General features: G+C 44.4%; 1 protein-coding gene across 1 annotated transcript in view; it reads right to left on the minus strand.

The window, feature by feature from the left end:
- Positions 1-2472: 2472 nt before the first annotated feature.
- The window catches only part of adamts6 (ADAM metallopeptidase with thrombospondin type 1 motif, 6), a 45406-nt gene continuing 24672 nt past the window's right edge, over positions 2473-23206 (minus strand). Inside the window, exons 12-24 of the mRNA XM_078288726.1 lie at positions 22056-22201; positions 20916-20979; positions 18909-19011; positions 17683-17816; positions 15087-15210; positions 14194-14274; positions 12405-12568; positions 11373-11511; positions 8325-8454; positions 6387-6591; positions 6108-6284; positions 3657-3813; positions 2473-2582 (exon numbers count right to left, since the gene is read on the minus strand). Coding sequence (XP_078144852.1) covers positions 2473-2582; positions 3657-3813; positions 6108-6284; positions 6387-6591; positions 8325-8454; positions 11373-11511; positions 12405-12568; positions 14194-14274; positions 15087-15210; positions 17683-17816; positions 18909-19011; positions 20916-20979; positions 22056-22201 — 1734 coding nt within the window. The remainder of the gene's footprint in view (positions 2583-3656; positions 3814-6107; positions 6285-6386; positions 6592-8324; positions 8455-11372; positions 11512-12404; positions 12569-14193; positions 14275-15086; positions 15211-17682; positions 17817-18908; positions 19012-20915; positions 20980-22055; positions 22202-23206) is intronic.

A 23206-nucleotide genomic window follows, 5' to 3' on the forward strand; every position in this document is an offset into this window, starting at 1 on the left:
TTGAAAAAAATTAGTAACAGTGTACCAACATTAATACTGAATATAAAATATACGCAACTAATCACATGATGCTTCTCATTTCTCTCTTGCACTTTAGGTACAGGTATAAGCAATGTGACATTCAAACATCCAAGTTCACAGCAATGAGTACCAGTTTGATTGAGCATTTCTTTTTCTCTGGAGGCTCCTTATCCCATAGCCAGTAGACGAGTACTCCAAGCTTCAGGATTTACACGGAAACAAGTCGTGAAGCCCAGCATTTTGAGTTCAATAGATTGCAAATGCCGTTCAGCATTTGCACTGTCTTTTCCAAATTGCCTGATTCAAGGTTTGGTAACCAATGAAATCCAACATTGTTATACTGAAGGTGGCTACAAAAATGTAGCAGCAGCAAAATAAAAATTAGCATAGTTGTTAACAGTTCCGATGTGATCCTTGCAGACTCCTACATTGTCTCTCCCATTTTTTTTTTTTCAAGGATTCCATAGTCCTACCTCCGTAGCAAGTGTGTGATGTAGAAGTTTCATAGGTGTTCCCTTTCACAACCCCAAAGCCAGCAGCAATGTCACTTGGGTATAGGGATCATCGATCATTTGACACCACAAGACAGAATACGACTGGGTGAAGGTCCTTTTGTTGGTAGCACAAACAACAATGAACTGTAACAATGAAAATTCCCAGTGTGAGGTAAGAAACAGATACACACAAAACAATAACATGACCAGCATTAACCAACAGAGATATTGACAAGGATATTATTTCATATTGTTTAGATCCAGCCTCACTTTTACGCTCACTGGAGAGGGGGCGGTCTGAAGCGCCCACTTGATAGCACCAGAAGCCTGGGAAGGCCATACCCTCAGAGCAGGACAGGAGGAAAGGAAGAGGTAAACACAGTACTCCATGGGAATTAAAAAATAAAGGAGGATAAAAGCACCATTGAGTTGGCTGTTTTGTCGTTTGCTGCTCTTCTTCCCTCGGTGAGAGGAGTAGAAGAGGGACAGAGGAGATGAGAGGAAGGGAAAAGAGGATGAGGGGGTAACTCTATCCGGGGGTAGTCTGCACACCGGATCTGCGTGGTCTGGCAACAAATCCACATTGAATGTGAGGTGTGTGTGTGTATGTGTATTTAGTACTGGCCCTGTACTTAACTCTTATCAGGACTGACGGAGTCTTTGCTTGCTGCTGAAATACAAAAATATTATACTCGAGGGATGTTTAATTGATGCTATCCAGCTAGACAAGAGCAGAGTATAGTGACTGCATTGTGATTCCAATGCATGTTACCAAATGACTGAATGAGGTCCTTCAAAATGAATCCTTCAATAGTGAACTGAAAGTCCCTCCATGGGATGATTAGTTAAGGCCAGTTTGGTAGCGATCAGTGTTTCACATGGCCCAGGCACTGTCCAACAATGTCTTCATACTACTTTAGACTAATGGTCAGGGCTGACTGACACTGGGTGAACTTATATGAGAGTGTTAAGAACTAAGGCACCCCTCTTGGGAAATTTAAAAAAAAAAAAAATTGATTAAAAAAAAAAAACTCCTCCTATAACCACCTAGTATTTTCTGGTCCTTGATTAACATCATATATAATATACAAATCCTTACATACAGTAAAGTAGCTACAGTTTATAAGGGTTTAAAGTATGTAACTGGTTGTAAATGACTACAGTATGTAAGGATTTACAGTATGTAACATTTTCATTCCAGCACAGAAACATTGAATATGAACGCTATCACATTACATTCCCTTCCATGACAGTAGGCTACTATCTGACAAAAACATGATAGGAGGACAATGTCTCAACTATGTTTTGAATTGTACAATAAATATACAGTACACTGATGGGGTTTGTCATATGGAAGTATTTGAGCGGTAATTGGCAAAATATTTACACAAAAGTGCACCGAAGCCAAAGTCTGTCTGCCAATAGCACCATCACAGTTGTCCCGAGACAGGAGCCCGACACACAGTGAACCTTCAACTCCCATCCCCTCTTCTACTGAGGAGTCTTCCTCTTCATCCCTCCATCCCCGGGGCGCATCCTCTGTGTGTGATGTGTCCAGCACTTTGGATTCATAAAACAACAAACCAATGACAAGGAGGAAGACTAACAATGATATCAATAATTATTATTATAATAAAAATAACATCACTAACAATAATCTTCCGAGTTCCACTTCACAGAAGTGAAAATTAAAAAAAAAACGGTTGTGTCAGCATATGGGCTGAGCAGTGGTTTGGATTCCACCATGATGGAGGGCAGGAGGAGCAGGTGTGAGACAGGTACAATCCTTACTTCTCTCTTCTCTTCCCCCAGTGTTTCTCTTTGTCTCTCTTCCACTGGTCCAGAGTCTTTCGGTCTTCCCTGCTTTTTTCTCTCCCTTTCAGTGCCGTCTCAGCCTCCCTCCATCGTTCTCTCCGTCTCTCCTTGCTGCGTCTCTCTCTCTCTCGCACTCCGAGGGTCAGTGTCCCTGGCACGTCTTGCAGCACATCTGTCTGAAGTACGCACGGCTGCAGAACTTGAACTTCAGTACCAGTGGGCAGTAGGCCACTTTGTTTACATCTTTGCATTCTGGGGAGAGAGGGGGAGAGACAGAAGAGACAGAGCGTTTAGTTAAAGACAGATGATGCAACACAAGCATACAAGGCAGCAGTTTTAATACACTTTCAAAAGAATTTCCTGAATGACTAATAATAACTACTACATTTTCATGCATGTGAAATGGCAACACTATACCTAATACCTACCTAATACCACTACACCTAATGCCTACACTGCAGTACATTCAGTAGGTCTCTCCTTTTGATAGGTGACCTGTTACACCAGGGCTGATGAAGCTCCCTCAGGCTTCAGCAGAGTAATACTCTGCAACTATACTTGGACGCAGAGACTAAGACTGAGACAGATCCTGGCCTCATTCACTGACCGGGCTGCCTGCCATCCCTACGATACACACACGCACACACACACACACGCACACAAACTGCTTGCTGGACAGGCAGTACTCTAAGTGCCTTATCACGATCGGAGTGTCTTCCCTTATTAGGCTTTGGCCCCTGCCTTCACAGAGCCAAATGAAACGAGACGTTGCCTCACTGCTGTCCGTAAAGGAACAATTAGCCTACAGCTAATCCCATTAGCCAGCCTGTAAACGCTGCTCACGTTTTCCATTCAGGCTAATCGAAAGGCCCTTCCCCATGCATCTGAATAGCCATCCATCATGTGTAAGTGTATATGGAGGGTTGAGCTGTTTCGCTTTGACCGAGCGCCAACTTCACTGGAAAGATTAATGTAGCTGGCACAGTTTAGGGGAGTGTGTCATCCAAGCATGTTTAGGTCATAGTAGAAGAGTGAAGATGAAGATAGAGACAGTTTATAACCTTTTCAATTGCTGCTTTGTGTGAAACCAATGCACGTACAATGCATATTCACATTGCTACTATAACATCTGCCGCTTATAGCCTCAGTAATAGGCTATAAGCTTGTAGTGTTATATAGAAACCTGTGTCTAGTCTCAAACCTGTTTCTGCATGAGTGTGATGAAAACTGCAAGTAGCCAACTTGTCACGCAGACAAGCCGAGCCAACGCTATTAAAATGTGACGGCAGACAAGTGTGCGTGTGTGTGTACGTGTTGTCATCTCACCGTCGCCATTGGAGATGGGCGTAGCGTCACACTTGCTCTCGCACTGCTGCATGGTGGTGGGCCGGAGGGACTCTGCACACTCATTGGATGGCTGACCCGTGTAAGACAGACACTGCACCGTCCGCATCTGCTGGCCCAGACCGCACTGCGCCGAACACTGTGACAGGAGACATTAGAACAAAACATTATTCATGGGAAGACATATTTAGTGTATCTCTCCTCTATGACCCTGAGTGGTGGGCAGAGTGTCCCTTTTGCCCCTAAACAGACACACTAGCCATTCTGAGTAATCCCTCCAAATACACTGCACTGCCTGATCCAATCAACCAATCAGCAGGCACGGAGGCAGGGAGCGGACATGGCCCGCTAGAGTCACCTTCGCCTCTCGCCCTTTCTTCGTGAACTGATTAAACCGACTGGCTGTCAGTGACTGTGTTTCCCAGCTAGCTTATCTAGCAGTTTGTGCGGAGTGAGTTAAGTTGACATGGCCGAGACTCAGACTTCTAATCAGAGTTACCAGATCTACTGTTGCTCTGTGAAGAGGGCACTAAGTTTTTCTCCATACAAAAAAAACAAACCAAAAAAAAAAGGAGACAGTAAAAAGAAACAGACAGACAGACATATTGACAGAAAATTGCCTCTTTTTTGGCTCTGGTTGACCCGTTTGGCCTGAGGAATTTCATTCTAATTCTTTCATGACAGTCTGACTATCAGCTGAGCTATACTAGTACGCTGCAAGAGGCTAAAGTAGATCACTTCAAATGAAATTATAAGGTCAACAGTTCTCTTCAGTCTTCTGCTGAATGTCTTCTGTCTTTTGGATGGACGTTCTCCCAGCACAGCTCATACTGTTACATACAAACGCTTACAAATAACCAACTAATCAGTGTTCTGCTTACACCAAGCAAAACAATAGCCGTGAATGAACTAGATATCTGTGCGGCCATGATTAAGCTTACTTTGGAAGCACTAAGACACAACACACCTGTCAGCCACCGCTGTGTGTGAGCATGAGTGTGTGTGTGTGTGTGTGTGCCCGTGCGCAAGTGTGTGACGCGAACCCAGCCGTCAACAAATAGCTGCCCCCGTTGACCAGAGAGCTACCAGGCTTTCCGTCACCTTCAATGAGCCTCTATGGAAGCCTCAGATCAGTGGGCCCGCATGTCATCCCTTCCCAATTAGAGAGCCTTTATTAGGGCCCGCTGCCGGCCATGACAGATGGTGTACGTCAATGGCGGGACTTAAGTGGGATTTGAACCAGTGACCTTTTGGCCTGGGAGACCAGGGACTCGCTAGCTGGCAAACAATCTCCCCTTTCTGACGCTTAGGGAGCCGGCCAGTGAGGGACAGGAGCAGAGAGGGCGAAGCTTGTAATTATGGCCAAAAAAACAGACAGAGGTGGGGAGGGGGGAGAGAGAGAGAGAGAGAGTTACAAACACCTCTCCAGTGCATGAGAAAGTGCTGTGTAAGAGCAGACCACAGCTGTGCTCCATGAGGCATTAACCTTGGCAGGGCATGGCGAGGACCCCTCTCTTTGATGGACAGCGCTGGGGTTATCACTCGGGTCTGCTTCGCTTATGAGGGTTATTGGCACTGATTGACTTGTAAGCACCGTGTATTGATGTGGCCATTATGAGAAGAGGCCAGCAGAGAGCCGTGACCTAGACTGCCTGACTCTTAGCCTCTGACTCCTGACCTCAACAACACAGAGCCGCCTGGAACCTTACCATGACATCACCTCAAGTCCCCCCCAGTCTAATCAGAACATCAGGCATCAGCATGTAGGCATGGCGACCAAACGCTCCGCTGCACCATCCTCCTCTAAACATCAGAGTGCACTGTGTTTAGAATTCCCTTTTACACTAACTTATCATGAATTGCACAAAATAACATGTCATACTTTTTATAGATATAACTTTCTCTGACGCACAGTTTTTGGCATTCCCTTATCAACATAAGCCAACTGCGCTGTAAAGTGTTCAACAGCTTTGCTGAGTGCACTAAGTCTTCGCGGGGTGAGCCTGAGTATGCTATCCTTTGGTCTTCCTCTAAATCTTGTTCCTGGAAGTGACAGAGAGGCCTTGTCTGAGGTAGAGATAAACTTCAAACAGCCAGGAGGATATTACTGCCACTGATCACACACTCCAGGCCTGTCGAAACACTTGCACTCGCACACAGGAGGGACTACGCACACACACACACACACACACGTCACAGGCTTGCTTGGAACCCCAGGACATCATCCAAGTGTAAATTATATTGACCATTCACCAACACATGGAATCTATCTGTTGCTTCTTTTTTCTATTACGCATTCAATCGATCTCTTTAAAAGGATTATACTGCATACTGCGTTTGGAAATCTCTTGAGCTCCAGCCCATTGAAATTGTGCCTTATTTAAATATTTAATAGCCGTTCTGTTGATGATTTGAATGAGGTACTACTCTTACCTGTCCCCATTCCCCAGGGATCCAGCGAGGAGGAGGACAGCGTCCTAGACTGCAGCGGATCCTGACCGGGGGCTTGTTGTGGCTGGGGCAGTGGGCGGGGGGGAAGGTCTTGGTCAGGTCGCTGCTCTTGCACAGGACGATGCGGTGCTTGAAGCCCGGGCCACATTTAGGAGTGCACTGAGGACACAGGACACGTGGGAAGATAAATTGAGGGGGGGTCAATTTATGGCCACTCCATGAAGAATTAAAGGAGAGGGAAAAAGGGAAATATTCTCTCACCTCTGACCAATCCAGAGTAACCCACTGAGGCGGGCAAGACTGATTGTTGCAGGACTCTCGCTCGATGGGCCGGTGGGTCAAACAGTGGGTGTCCTCCAACGTCTCCTCCTCGGCAGGGCCAATCTTCCTGATGCATAAGACCGTCCTTGTCCTCATCCCTCCATCACATGTCTTCCCACACTCCGACCAGTCTCCAATAAACCACCTGGAAGCATGAAACTGATGCTGAATCTGTTTTGTACAGCAGAACCAAAGCTAACACCGGGCTCCATCCTACACTCCATATGAATTTGGTCACTGCTGTTATTCTGTGTGCCGGTGTTATGCTCTCTGTGGTGACTTCATTCTTCAAGTTGGTCAGTTAGTATTATGTAAAAATACATTACGCAACATTTGAGTGACTCTGTTATGAAGTATAGCATTGAAACGATGTCATACTGCAAGAGTGACCTAATTTTTAGTATAGCTAGACAAAGAATTGTAATGATATGCAAAATTATGACTGTACTAAAACCAACAACTTGATCACATGTCGAAAATATATTGTACACAGCACCATCACCCAGACAAGAATTCTTCTCTCCGTCTACCAGCTTTTACTCAAACATCATAAAAACATGAATGACGCAGATTAACTCTTCTGACTTGTAACCACTGTGTTGCAGAGTGAGTGTGTTTTAGCGTCTAATGCCATGCCATGCCATGCCAGGCCAGGCCACTGAGTTGCTGACTTCCAAAACACTTGACTCAGCCTCCAGACCTCAGAATTAATATCATAAAACTGTCAAGACAACAGTCTCGCAAACACATCTAGCCCCTGAGATATCGCAGCAGCAATCCACTTTACATCATAAAATGGAATGTATACAGAATTAACAATGTGTTCAAACATCTGTGTCAGCTTTCATCACTTGAGCCCATAAAATCCCGGGTATTCTAAAACAATTATGTTTACATGATCTCCTTCAGACAGCGTTTCCTGAGACCGCAGAAAGCGTGTTTGCGTTCCTACCGGACAGAAATGCCATGTGTTCACTGTAATTCGATACACACGCGTGCGCTGCAATAGCCTTCAAGTACTAATTATCAAAACAAATGAGATACTAAGAGACTGCATCTACTGAATGCAGAGGTGAAAATAAAAAACAGAAGAGTGTGGCCTAAACGTATGAAAACACAATAGCACTTATACAGTGAATTTAGATTATTAGATTGGCCAATATCCAACTGCAAGTTCTCCCACTCGCACACAGCAACACACAAGCACACACACACAAACACAAACAATTGGCAGATGCCTGAAACTCATTAGCCCAATGCATTTAATTCCTCTTTTTCCAATTTGCTGTCTCAGACGTGATTGAACTCTGTCTGGCCATGCTCTCAGCTGCAGCGGAGAGGCTAAGCACATTTGGCCACCGAACACAAATACATATTCCAACCGTATACATGTATATTATCCCTCGAGGGTTCGTAAAGTAAACTAGCCAATGCAATTAAACACAGGTGGTCATTTTCAGGGGGTCTTAGTTTTGGCATAAAGCAAACACTGAAAATAGTTAACATATGAAGTTATAAATCATTGCCATTTTATTTTAGTATTTTCTTCAAAACACATTTTACAACTAGGGCTCCTTGAAGGCAAATTAATATCACCAGTCAGACTCATTTTTATGGAAGATTTTTCTTTCTAGGGCAGTGACTTATGATGAAGGTGAATACTTGCATAGGTCACTAAAATGGTTCACAAATAAGCTGTGATGATAAAAAATGTGTAATGTCTAATTCTCATGGATGGTCCAATTCTAAATGACAATGATTTTCTTTAATCTGTAACAAGCTGGAGCCAAACTGTGTGTGGACTACATTAAGACCAGAACAAGGAGGGTAGGCTAAGCTGTAGAGCAGGCAGTGTGGGGCCGGGTCAGTGTTACGTACTCCGGGGGGCAAGGCTCAGTGTTGCAGGCTCTCTGGTTCTCTGGAGGTTTACTGTCTGGGTCGCAGTAGCTGTTCTGGACCACCGAGTTATCATCCAGCCTCTTACACACCACCTCCTGCTTCTGGGAACCTGCAGGAGACAAGCGACGCAGACATACAACACACACACACACACATCAACCAGGGACATATAGTATATAGAGCTCAGCTGATCTTGCACATTAAACACTTCAGAAACATCAGAGCCAGTCTTCATGTCAAGTGCTGTGTTCGGGCGGAGATGGTATCACTTTCAGCCTGTAGTAAATCCAGACGTGTAAATTCCTTATTCTTTGCAGGATATCTTGGCAAATCACTTTTACAGAGCAGAGAGCTCTTTACTTTGGCTTATAATGGAGAGAGTGAGGGCTACCGTATCGGTGTCACACCTCCCACTGTGTGTGTGTGTGCATGAATACATGTGTGTGTTTTTGTGTGTGCGTGTGTGCGTGAGATTGTAAGCGTGTGTGTGCGTGCATGTGCGTATGCCATACCATCTCAGAAAGGGTCTGTCTGGACCCTCATGGGACATATCCCACACCAGACTTGTCTGGCAGATGTAATGAGATATGGATGTGTGTGTGTGTGTGTGCGTGTGTGTGTGTGTATGCTTGGAGTATAGAAAATCTACCCATCTGTGCTAGTGCAAGTGAAATATAGTTTGCAGGAATAGTGCTAAGCATGGGGTAAAAGAGCTTCAGTTGTAAGCCTGTCAAAAGGTGTTTTTCAAAGATTTTATTACCACAGTGATATATTAAACAACACTTCATGATTAGCTGACCTAGCTATATTGAATGGGTGTATGTATAATTAAATAACTCTTATGTTTTCCTGATTTAAAGCGCAGCGCGGTCAGAGTGCGGTAGGAGACACACAGTAGACACAACTAGATCATTTGGATCAACAATACAAAGGCATGTTTACGACACTGGAATGCCATGTGTGCTTCCCCATCTAAGGAATAGCTGCAAACTTCGGCTGTGGACTCGAAAGTCCTTCCTCAAAAAAAAACCCACATGCTTATTCAGTCATGCTTTTACAGAATATTACAAACCCTTCCAGGCCGCGCTTGACAACTGGGAAGAAACACTATTTATTGTTACATGAAACCCATTGCTTTTGGGCTAAAAGGTTTGGTTTAGTCATTCTTGAGGCCATGGTCAACATTTCGCTGCGGTTTTAGACTCTGAATATTTGACTTTGTAGGACGAGCGTTCTGGAATAGCGACCAAATCTCTGTGTGCCCAAGCGGCGCTGGTAAACCAGAAGATATACAGAGCGGCCCATTCATAGAAATTACACCATATTCATTACTCTGGCTAAAATATGGAAAACATACATATTGAATTTATTAGAGGCTGAATCTTGAGCTATAAAGTAATGATTTTGGAAACCCATCTCAAATTATGATACTAGGTTTCCCCACACCACTATTCAGCATTTGTGGGATTATTGGTCGGAGCAGATTTACAGAATGACACACACACACAAGATACTTATATCGAATATTTGAGAAGGTTAGAAATATTCAAAAAGAATTAAAACACCCGCAGTGTGTTATGGCATTCAACACCAAAATGCTTGGATTGCGGATTCTCAAAAGGCAACAGGCCACTGGAGCTCACCAGAGGGTCTAAACTGAGTATCCAGTATTCCTCTCTCATAGAATAATAAACTTGAATAATAACTGACTTTATTTGTTTAGCAGCTTTCAAAAACACGGCTTACCAAGCACTTTACAGAGCAAAAAATGCCCAAAACAGGACAATAATAGTAAATAACTAATTATTTAGCAATAAATAGAATTAAGAATCTAAGAATTGTTACCGAAAGCTATTTTTATAGAAATTGGTTTTAAGAAGAGATTTAAAGGACTGAATTGATTGAGCTAGACATAGTTACAGGAGCTCTAATGGAGAATGCTCAGTCTGCTTTGGTCTTCAGTCTAGACTGTGGAACAGACAGGAGGGCTGACCGAGGACCTCAGGGTGCTGTCTGGCTCGTAGGGAGTTAAAAGGTCAGTAATGTGGCTGGAGGCCATGCTGTGCTTTAAAAGTAATCGGTAAAATCCTTGAATCGATTCGAAATCTAACAGGGAGATTAAACTCAGGGTACGGTCTTTACGCTTGACACCAGACAGAAAGCTGCAGACGTGGCAGAGGCATTTTGGGTAAAGCAGGAGTAAACAGAGCGGCAGTAATCTAAGTGAGAGGAAATAAATACGCAAATAAATGCATGACCTTCTCTGAGTCAGCGGAGAATAGTGGTGGTTTAATTTTTTTAATTGTTCTGCGGAAAGCACGACTGCACGGCCCATTTAACCTGTATCAAAGGTTAAACTGGAGTCAGAGAACATCCCAAGGTTCTTAGCTGTGTTTCACATAAACAGATAAAAAACCCAGTGTGCTGCAGATTATATTCTGACAGTCAGAAGGACCGCAAAATAACAATTTCAGATTTATCGTCATTAATTTGGAGAAAGACATCCAGCGCTCTAAAAGGCACTCACTGTGCTTCAGGAGCAGGTACAGCTGGGTGTCGTGTGCATAGCAATGGAGGGACACATTACGCCTCGGGACAATATGACCGAGGGGCCGCATGTACAAGGAGAAGAGGATGGGGCCTCGACAGGAGCCCTGAGGGACTCCGCAGGTTATGACTTGGGAGGAGGAGGAAAAAAGCCTGAGCCAGTCTAGTGCTGTGTCCAAAATGCCCTCCCAGTGTTTAAGGCAGTCAAGTACAGCTGCGTGATCAACTCTATGAAATGCTGCACTGAGATCTAAAAGTTACAAAAAACATTTAAAACAAGATTTGTATGTGACTGGGAAACCCCCAATCAGCGGGTTGCTGCCTCAATCAGTGGGACAGAGTCTCTGAGTCTCTATGCCCCAGCCAAGTTTCTGTGGCCATAAAAAACGGCCTAGTGCTAAAATCAGGGCAGGCACAAGACTCCTCCAGAAGAAGAGAGATGTAAGATGCAGTCACGGCACGTAGGTAGAGCCGGCTTACCTCCGGCACAGGTGGCTGAGCACTCGGACCAGGGCAGGTGGTGCCAGGAGAAGCCCACCTCGTTGTCCCCGCTGCCCGTGCGCTGGATGGGCACGTTGAACTTGTAGCGTATTCCCATGTTCTGCTCCTGAAGGAGAACCTGCAGGGTGAGGAGAGAAATTCATCCTTCATTGCAGTCCACTTCAAGGACATCTTCCAGTTTAACATGAAAACAGAGAGTTTGGGAGCTGACTAAAACAACAGTCTTTCTTTTTTCAATCTTCATCCATTCATTCTTAATCAGAATTTATTTTTGTGCCCTTTTTTTTTTTTTTTTTACTGCAGCTTGAACAGTCCGGATCAGTGTGGCTGTGTGGTGTTTGTATTAGTGTATGGGACGCAGAGTGAGACCAAGGGAATCGGGCACTGCTGTTCAAGCCACAAAGGAATGGCTGGTGGTGGAGCGGCCAGTTGCTCGTCTATTCCAGTGGTGCTGTGTGGTCTGGTATTTTCAGCATTCATGTCAAGGCAGAAACCGCTGTGGTCCTGAGGGCCATTGCGTAGTATGGCAAGCAAATGCTCAGTTGTCTCCCATCCACACACAAGAGCTCACACACAAACACACACAAGCGCGCACAGAGACACTTGTCATCATGACACCCATTAAAATGTATGTGCATTTGTACTTCAACGTGCTCGAACACGCCCCCGTACAATAACACGCACCCTCGCCAAATCCAGTGACAGCGTGTTTATACTTAGCCAAAAAAGGCTTTTCAATATCCACATATAAATAGCTTTTAACCCCAAACCACTGGCTGAGGGTCACCTAAGGTTTGCACCCAGATGTTGGGTTTATGTGGACTGAGGCAGACAATAGCCATACAGCACAAACAGCACTGAGCTTATGGTTTTCCAGACTAGCAAATAGGTACTGTAACAGCAAACAGCAAGAGAAAAGCCTTGTGAATATGACAGTAGTGACACTTACACCTACAATGGTTTTTATAGTGCGTAGCGCAATCAAAACACCCAAAAAAACGGATGTATTACCATGACAACCAGGTTTTCGGTGGTAGCTCCCAGCGCCTCTAAGGACTCTGGCTCATCAGAGGGTCTCTTGTAGTGGAAGGCTGTCCCTGCGATGTCAAACTTCCTGGGCCAGTCGATGGTCCACGCTCCGTTGATATAGTAATCATCCCCTTCAGATTTCAAAGCTGGGTAATCACAGAAACAACAGACACATTTAAAAAAGCTGACAGCTGAAATCAAAAGCAGACTAGTCAGGAACGGTAGCTAAGACAACAGGTGGAGGCAATCCTTTGGTGTGATGTCATCGCCATCATTCATCTTGATCATCATCATCTTCAAGCTCCCTGATGTCATTGACAACTTTCTATCCCTTAATAGACACTGAACAGCACTTACAGAAACACACACGTACGCCTGTGCGCACACGACAGACGAACACATACGCACACACACATACGTCTAACTTAGGAGGAGAAAGAAAACACACACACTTCAGGTGAAAGCTTGGACGAAGCTCACGAATACCATTCTCTCCGGTCGTCAAAACAAAGGTTGGTCTCCAAGCACAACAGATCTGAAAATATCCACTTTCTTCATGTTGAAATGGGGCCAAATTGAGGAGAAATGATCCAACCACTCTGTACTCTATCTCCCTGGCTCGTGCTTGCAGAATTCCCTCCGCAGCATTTACGCAGATTAGCTGAACAACAGTTTACTCCTCCTCAATATATTACAACACGCTCTCAAAAATGATGCGTCATTTTCAGCACATCTGTGAGATGTGTTTGTGGCCAATATGCATTTGCAGAAGTTGTGCTGAAAAGTAACACCAATGTGGATTGTCTGAGTGTAAATTAAACAAGTCTCCACACAAGCAGAGCAGGTGCATATTGGAACTCCTAAAAGCCGTCAGCAAAAGATGACAGCCGACTGCTTGTTCTATATCTTCACATTGTCTCACCTTAACAGATCGCTTAAGTTTTGCCTTAATAGAACATTAAAAATGCACACTATGCTGACCTAGATAGCAAGGACTCACACAACGTTAGAAAGAAAAATATTCCCTTTATCACTAGGGTCACACATGACATTCATAACAAAGTTACAAATTGCTTGGGAGGGAGAATCAAGTCCGCATAATAGCCAAAATTGCACTCTTAAAATTTTGATATATAGACATCATATCCCCCGTAATCCTGGTGGACCAAGCAGCTGTCACCACCGCGCTATAAATCTGATGCAGCGCTCCGTTTCAAAGTGTGACTTAAGCCCTCCATCAACGCCATCAGCTATAAATTCAACACACTGTCACATGTCTTTCTCGTGTTAATGGAAGGGCCCAGAACAAACCTAATTGAATCCGGTTGTTTGATTGTTTTGATTCTGACACTGCCAGTGTTGCAAATAGTTTTTGTTTAGTCTGGAACTGAGTGGATGAGTCCGGTGCCAGGACTGCCATTACACGTGCTAGATTCAGGGAGTTTTATAAGACAGGCGATAAATAACGCTGCTTTATGGCTTCGCATTAGGCAACGGGAGATAAAACCAGCGGATGGCATCGCTCGCTTTGCTCTCCGCACAGAAGACGCAAGGCAGAGAAGACGCAAGGACACAGAACTGAACAGATAATACGAAACAGCTTGATGTCCCAAATTGCTCGACATTATTTTTCACACTCCGCGGTGAATTACAGCTCAGGGGGGGATTGATAGTCAAGAAGTGAAGCGTGCACAACACTTCGAAACGTGCATGTCCCTGATTGTTATTGTAATTACGAGGGCGGCTTGATCATTTGGAGGCCATCACTTACCGATATAGTTCTTGGACATGGCTACTTCTTTGATTTCAATGTGGACCGAGCCTCTAGGTATCTGAACCACCTCCATGTAGCCTGAGAAGAGAAGGCCGGCAGTCATTAAGGCGGTATTTTCTCGGTCACACTCAATACTGTGCTGCACATGACATATTCTACAACACAAGAGGAGCAAGAAGGTTATATATCGCATGAGGTAAGGGCACATATAGAATGAGCTCCGGGGTATCAAACGTGATCACCGAAAAAGGACAAAGCCATCCTGCAGGAGGACAAAACAATTCCCTCCTTCTCATACACACACACACACACACACACACAGTATTTTTAGATGGTTTACTGGCCATACCATAGAAGGAGAAATATGTTTTCTCTCTCTGTCTCTGTCTCTCTCACTCTTGCTCTCTATAGACTACCTCTAGATACAGCCAACATGAAGCCCTATCTCTACTCCTGATTCCTTCACTAGATGATGTAATTAATAGGACGATATTGTGTTTTGATCTATATTTTGACAACATAATTCTAAATACCCCAAAACAGGATTCCTCATCCTCTATCATTGAAAAATACACATTTCAGTGAAAGACTATCTGCCTGGCTTCAGGATCTTCTGGCCCTCGGACAAACGCTGCTTTGCCAAGAGGACAACGAGTTCCTGCATTTTACTTTATCCAGAGTTATCCCCCAGAAGGTGACTTGGAATTTGTCGCATTTGGTCGCCACACCAAAAACACACAATCGGCTCAGACTGTATACTCTCTGGAGCTCATCCATTCACACTGAATGAATCCAGGTCCATCCAAACTCATCAGTGGCGGGGAAGAGAGAGCCATCAGAAGCCTGTCCGCCGCTCTCGTCCCCGGCCATAAGGGACAGGTGTGTCTCACCTCCTCTGGGCAGAGACTCGTTGAACAGTCCCTCCGTGGCTTCGCAGGTGCTGCCGTCCCCTCCGCACACGCGACACCGGTCCTCCTTCGCGTCCGATCCCAGGATGTTGTCACAGCCCACGTGCTGCAAGGACAACAAGAAAATTCAGCCAACAATTGAGGAATTGAGGAATGCACAGCACCATTTGATATAGGTGGGACTTTCACACACTTTCACAAGGATGCATCAATGGGGGGGGGGGGGGGGGGGCATTTCTCTAAGCTCACAGTCTTATCAGCTGTGTGTTAACGCTGTGTGTGACCCTGCGCAATACAACTGGGAGAATTACAGTTGTCACCAACCTTTCTATTCCCTCTTTGGATCTCCCTCTCTTGCTCTCAATCACTTTCTCTCTCCTCTCTCTCTGTTATTTGTAATCCCCCACACCCCAGCCCCTCCACCCCCCACCCCCCCCACCCCCCCCCCTCTCTCTCTCTCTCTCTCTCTCCCTCTTCGGCACATGTGCGCAACATAGCGGTTTGAGTGTTTCTGAAAGCTCTCCAAGCAGACGGTGTTCCAGAGATTTATCACAGTATGGCAGTTAACCCAGAGAGCGAAACCCCTGGAATAAAAAGACACATTGGATTCAGGCTAGAAATAAACCTGTACTGCTCCTTTGGTAGGAATATTCCACCTCTTTGAATTCTATTCCCAGTAAAATACACACTTTAAAAATAAATATATAATCAGTGTAATGTTGCGGGCATAGACGCTGTCTTTTCATGCCAAGCAGGAATTAGTTTGAATGGTCAGATAGTGTCAAAGCAAGTATTTTAGTGTTATTTCAAACAGTTGCACACACACACACACACACACACACGCACACAGACATACACATACACACGCACACATCTCACTGTACAAATGCTTTTATGCTCATAAAACAAAGACAGCATCAAATGCCAACTCCTATTAATAAACAAGTGATTTTGTCTTGCTATTATATCGTACATTTAATCATTATTTAAACAAAACAATCAATTGTAAATCTGGCATGTGAATTTCCTGCTGTATTTATCAAAAAACAATCCTGGTCAAGGCTGCAGAGCGCTGATAAGAGTCAAGAAGACAAATGCCAGTCATTCATTCACAATCAGCTGCCAGCGACTCAAAGGCTTGATTGTTCTATACTGTGAATGGTGTATTTCTGTGCTTTGGCAGCCATGTTTACCCAATCAGTATCTAGTAAACTATGCTCTCATAGATAAAAACTGGCACAAATACTGAGGAACACTTAGTAGGCCAGCAATATGTGACTCAGCTATAATGTGGCTGTGAGGGGCGAGATCAAATGTCAGGACCCCACTGAGTCTCGTGTCGTGGCGTGTAGCATTTTATTCATTTCTCATGAATTTGTTTTCAAATGTGTTATGTGAGGGTGGGAATAATGGATTTTATGATGTTTTTCAAGTAATGTAGCAGGGTTTTTATTGGTTGCAGTTGAAGAATGAGTTTTCACATGCAGAGAAATCCTAATTGGCACACAGTACCAGCTAATATAATGTCGCAAACCTGCCTGATTGGAAGCATTCAAACGACTGCGCCTGATGTGCAAAACGATACCAAGGTCAGGTGTGATGTGCTAACTGGAGCTAATCTGAAACTGATTCATATGAAAATGAAAATGCAATAACTTCAAATTTAACCACTCCATCAAAATCAAACTTTGACAACGTCTTCATGAAACATTCTCGATCACATGTTTAAATGAATCTCAAAATATTGAATTCCTATAATAGGGCCCCATTCATATTTTTTCTTGGCTTTCTTTGGCTGCTGTATGGAGAGCTACAGAGATGTACTGACAGGTTATAGACTGCGTTTCAAATCATACAGCATAAACCAACACATCATCACTACGTTTCTAGCCTTTTTATTGATCCACTTGGCTCTGCCATTATGTTGTCAAGGCAGGTGGTTAAGATCTAAATAATACACACATGTGCAAAGCATCCAGTTACAGCATGCAAAGAGTTGTTTTCCAAATTTCCAAAATGCTATATATCAAATACAGAAAAAAATCTTTACCTCAAGTTCATCATTCAATATCTTAATATACAGGATTCAGTCTGTAACAGTGTTCATTTTGTCAAACAACCCCAATAAGCTACTTATTTTCCTTTAAAACGACCAGAATTTGTCTTCATTTTGTGTTATCTATCATTTTATATAAGTAGTTGTCATTGTTTTGGTGGATATCATTTCCAATGTTGGATACATAACTTTAGAGCAAAACTCTTCATATCATATCAGTGCAGGAATTAAAATGTTGAATATGGATAAAACTCAACAATTCCACAGTTAAAACTCTTTCACCTTTATCACACAAGTATGTTATTTTTAGAAACTTACCACCATATTTGATAATCTGGATTTTTTAATATATTACTTTTAGGCATTTTTGCCTTTATAGACTATAGTGAAGAGAGGCAGGAATGGTTGAGGAGAGAGAAAGCGATAGCATGCAACAAAGGTCTTGGTTGCCATGGTTACATGGTACGCGCCTTAGCCATCTGAGCAGGATAGCCGTGTATCTCCCACGCGACGTTCCCTTACCTTGCACTCTCCATTGATGCAGATGTCCAGAGAGTCGGCCTGGCATCGCGTGCCATCGATGACGGCCGGGGAGCGCTCCGTGTAGAAGTTATAGCCCTCTGCCAAGCAGTTTAATGCACAGGGCTTCACACCACCTGGATCACACACAGATAGAGAGGGTCCATAGTTGAGAAATCAATTAGACATAAGGTCTTAACGAGGCTTTGATCTGATCCCAAACAGAACAACAAGAGATAAAACAAGAGCTGTCAGCTAACAATTCCCATCATCCATTTGCACGACTTAAGAGCCATGAGAGAGAGGGGTGTGTAAACATGTATTTGTCCCGTCAGAATATAATTAAGTTCATGCCAATGATAAACAATAAGTAGAGACCTTCAACCGTTCAGTTTTGTCCCATGACACGCAGCCAGCTCTGGGATCTCCTTCTCCAAATTGTTGATAATAATAATCATGTGGAGGAGAGTTAGCGGTGCTCAGATCTAAACCCAGAGTGTGACGTCACTGTAACACTGTAACACTGACACCAGCAGAGACAGCAGAGGCTGCCAGCAACAATTACACTGACATCCACACATACTGCAGGTTATCTGCTGTTTTACATGAGGGGTCACAGCCCAGCAGAGGGCCCTTATGCTGAGTACAAACTTAACATCTGCCTTCTCTAGACCTTGTTCACTTTACTTTGAGCTATTTGTGTTTTTAGTTAAGCGGATCTACTCCATGATCTGTGGACATCGAGGAGAAAGGCAACTTGGGGAGAGAATGGCATGAGACCTATACTCCTAAACTCCTGCCAATAACTGTGGTAGACCTATATAGACGGTATTCAACATCTCCATCCATTCTGGCATGGTCAGATAGCGGTGATCCAGAATAGACCAAAGAACGGACCCAATGGACCCAAGTCCTTCCTCTAGGAGACTCTCAACATGGGACCTATCAGAATGCCAACTCTCCCAGGTTGGACAAGCAGCAGATCCAAAAGACCAGAGGGTCATCAAACACAACACTAGTCTAGAGGAATCTGAGGAATTCTCGACCCATCATCTCTTCCCGCTGTTGGTGTTAACTGGGTACACAAGGCAGGCCGGCCTGCAGGCTGTCATTTGTGACGCAAAAAGGGTGACTTGACTTGGGAGGGTTTCAAAGCTCACTAAATGTCCACAGGCCATGATAAAAAAGGAGGGATTGAGCAACAGATGTATGAATTATTCTGAACTCACCACCAGTGTAGGGCTTCCAGTTGTAGTACTTCCCACGGAAAGGCATGCTGTCAAAATCGGCGCACTGTTTCTCCCGGAAATCACGAGATCCTGCGGGGCAAGCCTGCAAGACAAAGACGGGAAGTATTTCAAAATTGAGATGCTTGCTGGCATATTATTACTGTGTAATTATACAGTGAGTAACTGAATTGTTATAACTAGTATTTCATTATCAGGGGAAGTTTTTATTTGCATAGACAACATTATTAGCGACTGGATTTAAACAGAAACCCTGTGCAAGCTGTCACATTTTATTTTCAGAGGCTAAAACACAGACTTCTTTCTTGGAATTCCTAATTGAGAACAATGTGTTTTGCGTTTGGAGGGATTGCTTTTGTTTTCATGTGTGGATTTGTGATGGATAATAGAGCACAATGCTCTGGCTGGGTAATTAGAAACATAAACACTGCCAGAGGAGCCAGAAGTCCAGGAGAGGCTGGTGCAGACCTGGTTCTGGGTCTGGTGCTAGGCCTAAGTGGGATGGCACTCTCTGCTCGGATATCACTCCGGTAAGAAGGGGGAAAAGGGGGAAAGAAACACGTTATTGGTGTGAGAAGGTCCTCGGCAACCCCGAAACGCTCTCCCTCAGGACAAATAAAAACTCGTAGTGAGCCCAGGTCAAAGCTGTATTTCACACGTTGAAAGTGTTCCATGTCAAAGCGGGCCATGGGGAGGTTGAACGACTTTCATTACCACGCGAGTGTTAGCCAACATGGCAGCTTTAAACTTGCACATCAAACATGCAGATTGAGTCAGAAGAGACTGAATAATATTATTACAACTGTGTGTTGAAATGACAGCATGGGGCCAAACGAGGCTTACATGCGTTATGAGGAGATCTTCTCGTAGTCCTAAGCAGTAACTTATTAAGATCACATTATAATCATATAAATGTGACTGCCATTGAGTCCTTAGAGCTAATGTAGCCTGCATGTCTGACTCTGTCCGCGCCTTATGGCCCTGCTTCAACTCAGAAGATGATTCTTTTCCATCACAGACCCCCTTCAGTGGCTCTCATCAGCCATTATCCTCATGGAAACTGATTTATAATACGATAACCATCTGCAGGACGCAGTAACAACAGGGAGGGAGGGATGCAACATTAACAAGTAATATCTGTGTGTGTGTGACTGGGTATTTGTCTCTGTGTCTGTGTGCCTGCATCTGCGTGCTGACACACATTTTCATTGGACAAGGTGTGGTCACTGTAATGAAATAGTGGTTTGGGATGTTGTTTGTTTTCCAAAGAAAACACTCGGCGCTTGCTCTCAGCTGTTATTTTTAAGATTGCGGTTGAATATCCACCAGGCCCCTAACTGGCTCAATTTTCGCCTTATGAAAAAAAAAAGGCCACCTAGAAATAGTTTAACAGAGTTGTGAACTTGCAGCCATGCAAAATATTTGTTTAAAGCAACGCTCCAGACCTCAAAAAGGTCTACGGATTGCTTTTCATAAAATGCGCAGGGAAAATAGAAGCGTGATTGACAACGCAGTGTCTCAATTGAAATGTCAAAACAACCTGGGGACAATAAAGGGCAAAGAAACATCGAATACCAGCAAATTAACCAAAGTTCACCACAGGGATATCTCTGCATTTTTTTTTTTTGCATGCTTTGTCCCGTGTTCCAGGAGGAAAAACATGCCAGAAAGCTTAAAGGCTGTGTGATGCTGCTTGCTGGTGTCCTCCATGTAAAGCCTTGCCTAAGATAACATGTTCTGCAGGGGAAGAGTGGAGCGAAAAGGAGGATCACCAGTCATGCTGTGACAGGCCAAATCCATCCCAGGTCAGAATGCCTCAACAGACCCACTATCTGCTCCAAGCTGCTACCACCATTACAAACCAGAGCAGGGCATCCATCAGGAGGGCAGTTTAGCTTCCAACTCGCTTGTATACTTTGCTCCAAATACCAAGCGGACAGAGCAAGATAAGGGAGGCAGAGAAAAGAAGAAGCCACCGCATAAACTCACGTCGGTGTTGCAGGATCTGTAGCGCTTCCTTTCTCCGAGACAGTACTTGCCTCCTCCGGAAGGGCTGAGAGACGCAAGAGAAAAATGAATGAGAGGGAGATTGAAACAAACGAGAGGACAAGGTCTTTCTGCTCACAGATCACATCAGGTCTCACAAATTACAATCACAATTTGTTCATACAAATACTCTTTGAAATGGCTTTGGGATGCAGCAAAGGATATTAGTGCAGTGACAGAGGGTCAAGAAATAGGCCTCTAGACCTCTGCCAGAAAAAAGTGTGTGTGTGTGTGTGTGTGCATTTGCCAGTTTGAAGGCACTTTGCTGAGCATTAGTACATGTGTGCCTGTCTGCCGGCACTTTGCCAATGATTCATTCATGAAATCCAAGCCGCTCTAAGAGCTCTTAAGTGTGACATGACATTTCGAGCTGGGACAGAGAAGACTACAGTCTACTCCTCAGACTGTAACCTCAGAGCGATTCTCTACTCTGGCTCTCGCTCTTTTTTTTTCTCTCTCTCTCTCTTCTACTCTCCACTCCTCTTTCCACTACAACACCATAATTCTAACGGCTTGCTTTTTCTTGTCTTATCGCATCTTCCCCTTCTTCTCACCTTCATTAGTCTGTACACCCAATCCACACCCAACCCCAGAAAACCGTGGGACAGGCATTCCAGCCGGTGTAATGAACGTGTTTGCGGCTGGTCTGGCTGTTTTCCCCCCGCTTCCCCTCTCTGCTCCGATGCCTAACTCTGGGACTGAGGGGGCTGCGATCACCTTACACAGGTGTTCCACATTATGCCGGTGCCTTCTCTCCTTCCCCTTCTTCCATTCTTCCCTCCCTCCCTTTCTTTTCTGCTTCCCTCTGGTTCACCCTTGTCTCCTCCTCCCTTCACTTAAAGGAAGAGTGGCGTAATGACAGATATATCCACTGAAATTCCAGTGCCGGGGTCGGTTTTGCCCTGGAAATGTTTTACAACAAACTCGCTCCTGACAGTCTAATTGGCTACACCTCCACCTGGATAAGACACACGCGCACGCAGCAGACACACACGCGCGCACACACACACACAAACACACACACCTGTAGGCAGGACCTCGACGTGTGTGTTCAGCTTGCTGTGGCTTACTTTGCCTACTTACGCTGGGCTGTCACAGTGCCTCATGGAGGAGGAAACACCGCCCCCGCAGGTCCTGCTGCACTCCCCCCACATGGACCAGGGCCCCCAGCCTCCGTCCACGCTCTGGGGCCAGGTGCCGAACGCCACGCACTCCCCCTGGTAGCACCACTGGGACGGGGAGGAGCAGAAACACAGAGAGAGGGACACACGAGGGAAACTTTGGTCATTGCACAGTAGGGTTTAACGATTTTTTACAACAAAAATCCCTTCCCTTGCCCCGTAAAGTTTACTTTCATTTGAGTTCACAGGGTCACACTTCAATAACAGATTCTTTAACACCCTGGACCTTCCTAGATGACAGAATACTTACTGAGAGTTGTCCATAAGATGCAGAGGATCTCAACAGTGGGAGAGTTATATCCATATTGTCAGTGAATCTACATCTAAACAATTTCAATTTCTATAACCAATTTCTTTCAATTTCAAGTTTTCCTTCAATAACACAACACACATCATCTCTCCATCTGTCTACAACTTACCCTGTAATTTCATTTTCTGCATTAGTCCTGTTATTTTATTTTTTGCCTTACTTTTTCTGATTTCTGCATTTTGTTCTTGTTATACTCCTAATTCAGTTTTGTTGTTGTTTAGTTTCTGTGACCCGATTCAACTGTGTCCTTGCGTATCATCTTAATTTGTTTATTTGATTGTTTGTTAGTTAATTTGACGCAAATATATTTTTTAGAATCTCCTTGTTTTTCTTTCTTTCTTAAACCCTCTTACAATGTTATTTCCAGTGCATGGTGAGGTGAATTCAGAGGCTGACGAGGGATTGGAAGTACTGTACAGTGCTCCAAGAGGCTATAGGAGTGTATAAAGCCTTGTGCTAAGCTGTCCAGAGTGCCAGAGAGAAGAGGGATTAGAGACAGCCCTTTGTCTTTCCAACTGTGTCAGTAGGTTAAGAACCCAGAGAGACCGGGACAGTCAAGGTGCCGGCTACGTTGGGCCACTGTCCTCTTTCTCGCACTCACTCATTCACTGCGCACGGGTCATGTCCTGAGACACTGTCTAAACAAGATTAACACTGGGAGAGGGAGAGAGAGAGAGAGAGAGAGAGAGAGAGAGAGAGAGAGAGAGAGAGATGGGGAGAAGGACAGAGGGATCATGAAATAG

Source organism: Centroberyx gerrardi, chromosome 2 (genome assembly GCF_048128805.1).
Source record: "Centroberyx gerrardi isolate f3 chromosome 2, fCenGer3.hap1.cur.20231027, whole genome shotgun sequence".
Classification (NCBI taxonomy): domain Eukaryota; kingdom Metazoa; phylum Chordata; class Actinopteri; order Beryciformes; family Berycidae; genus Centroberyx; species Centroberyx gerrardi.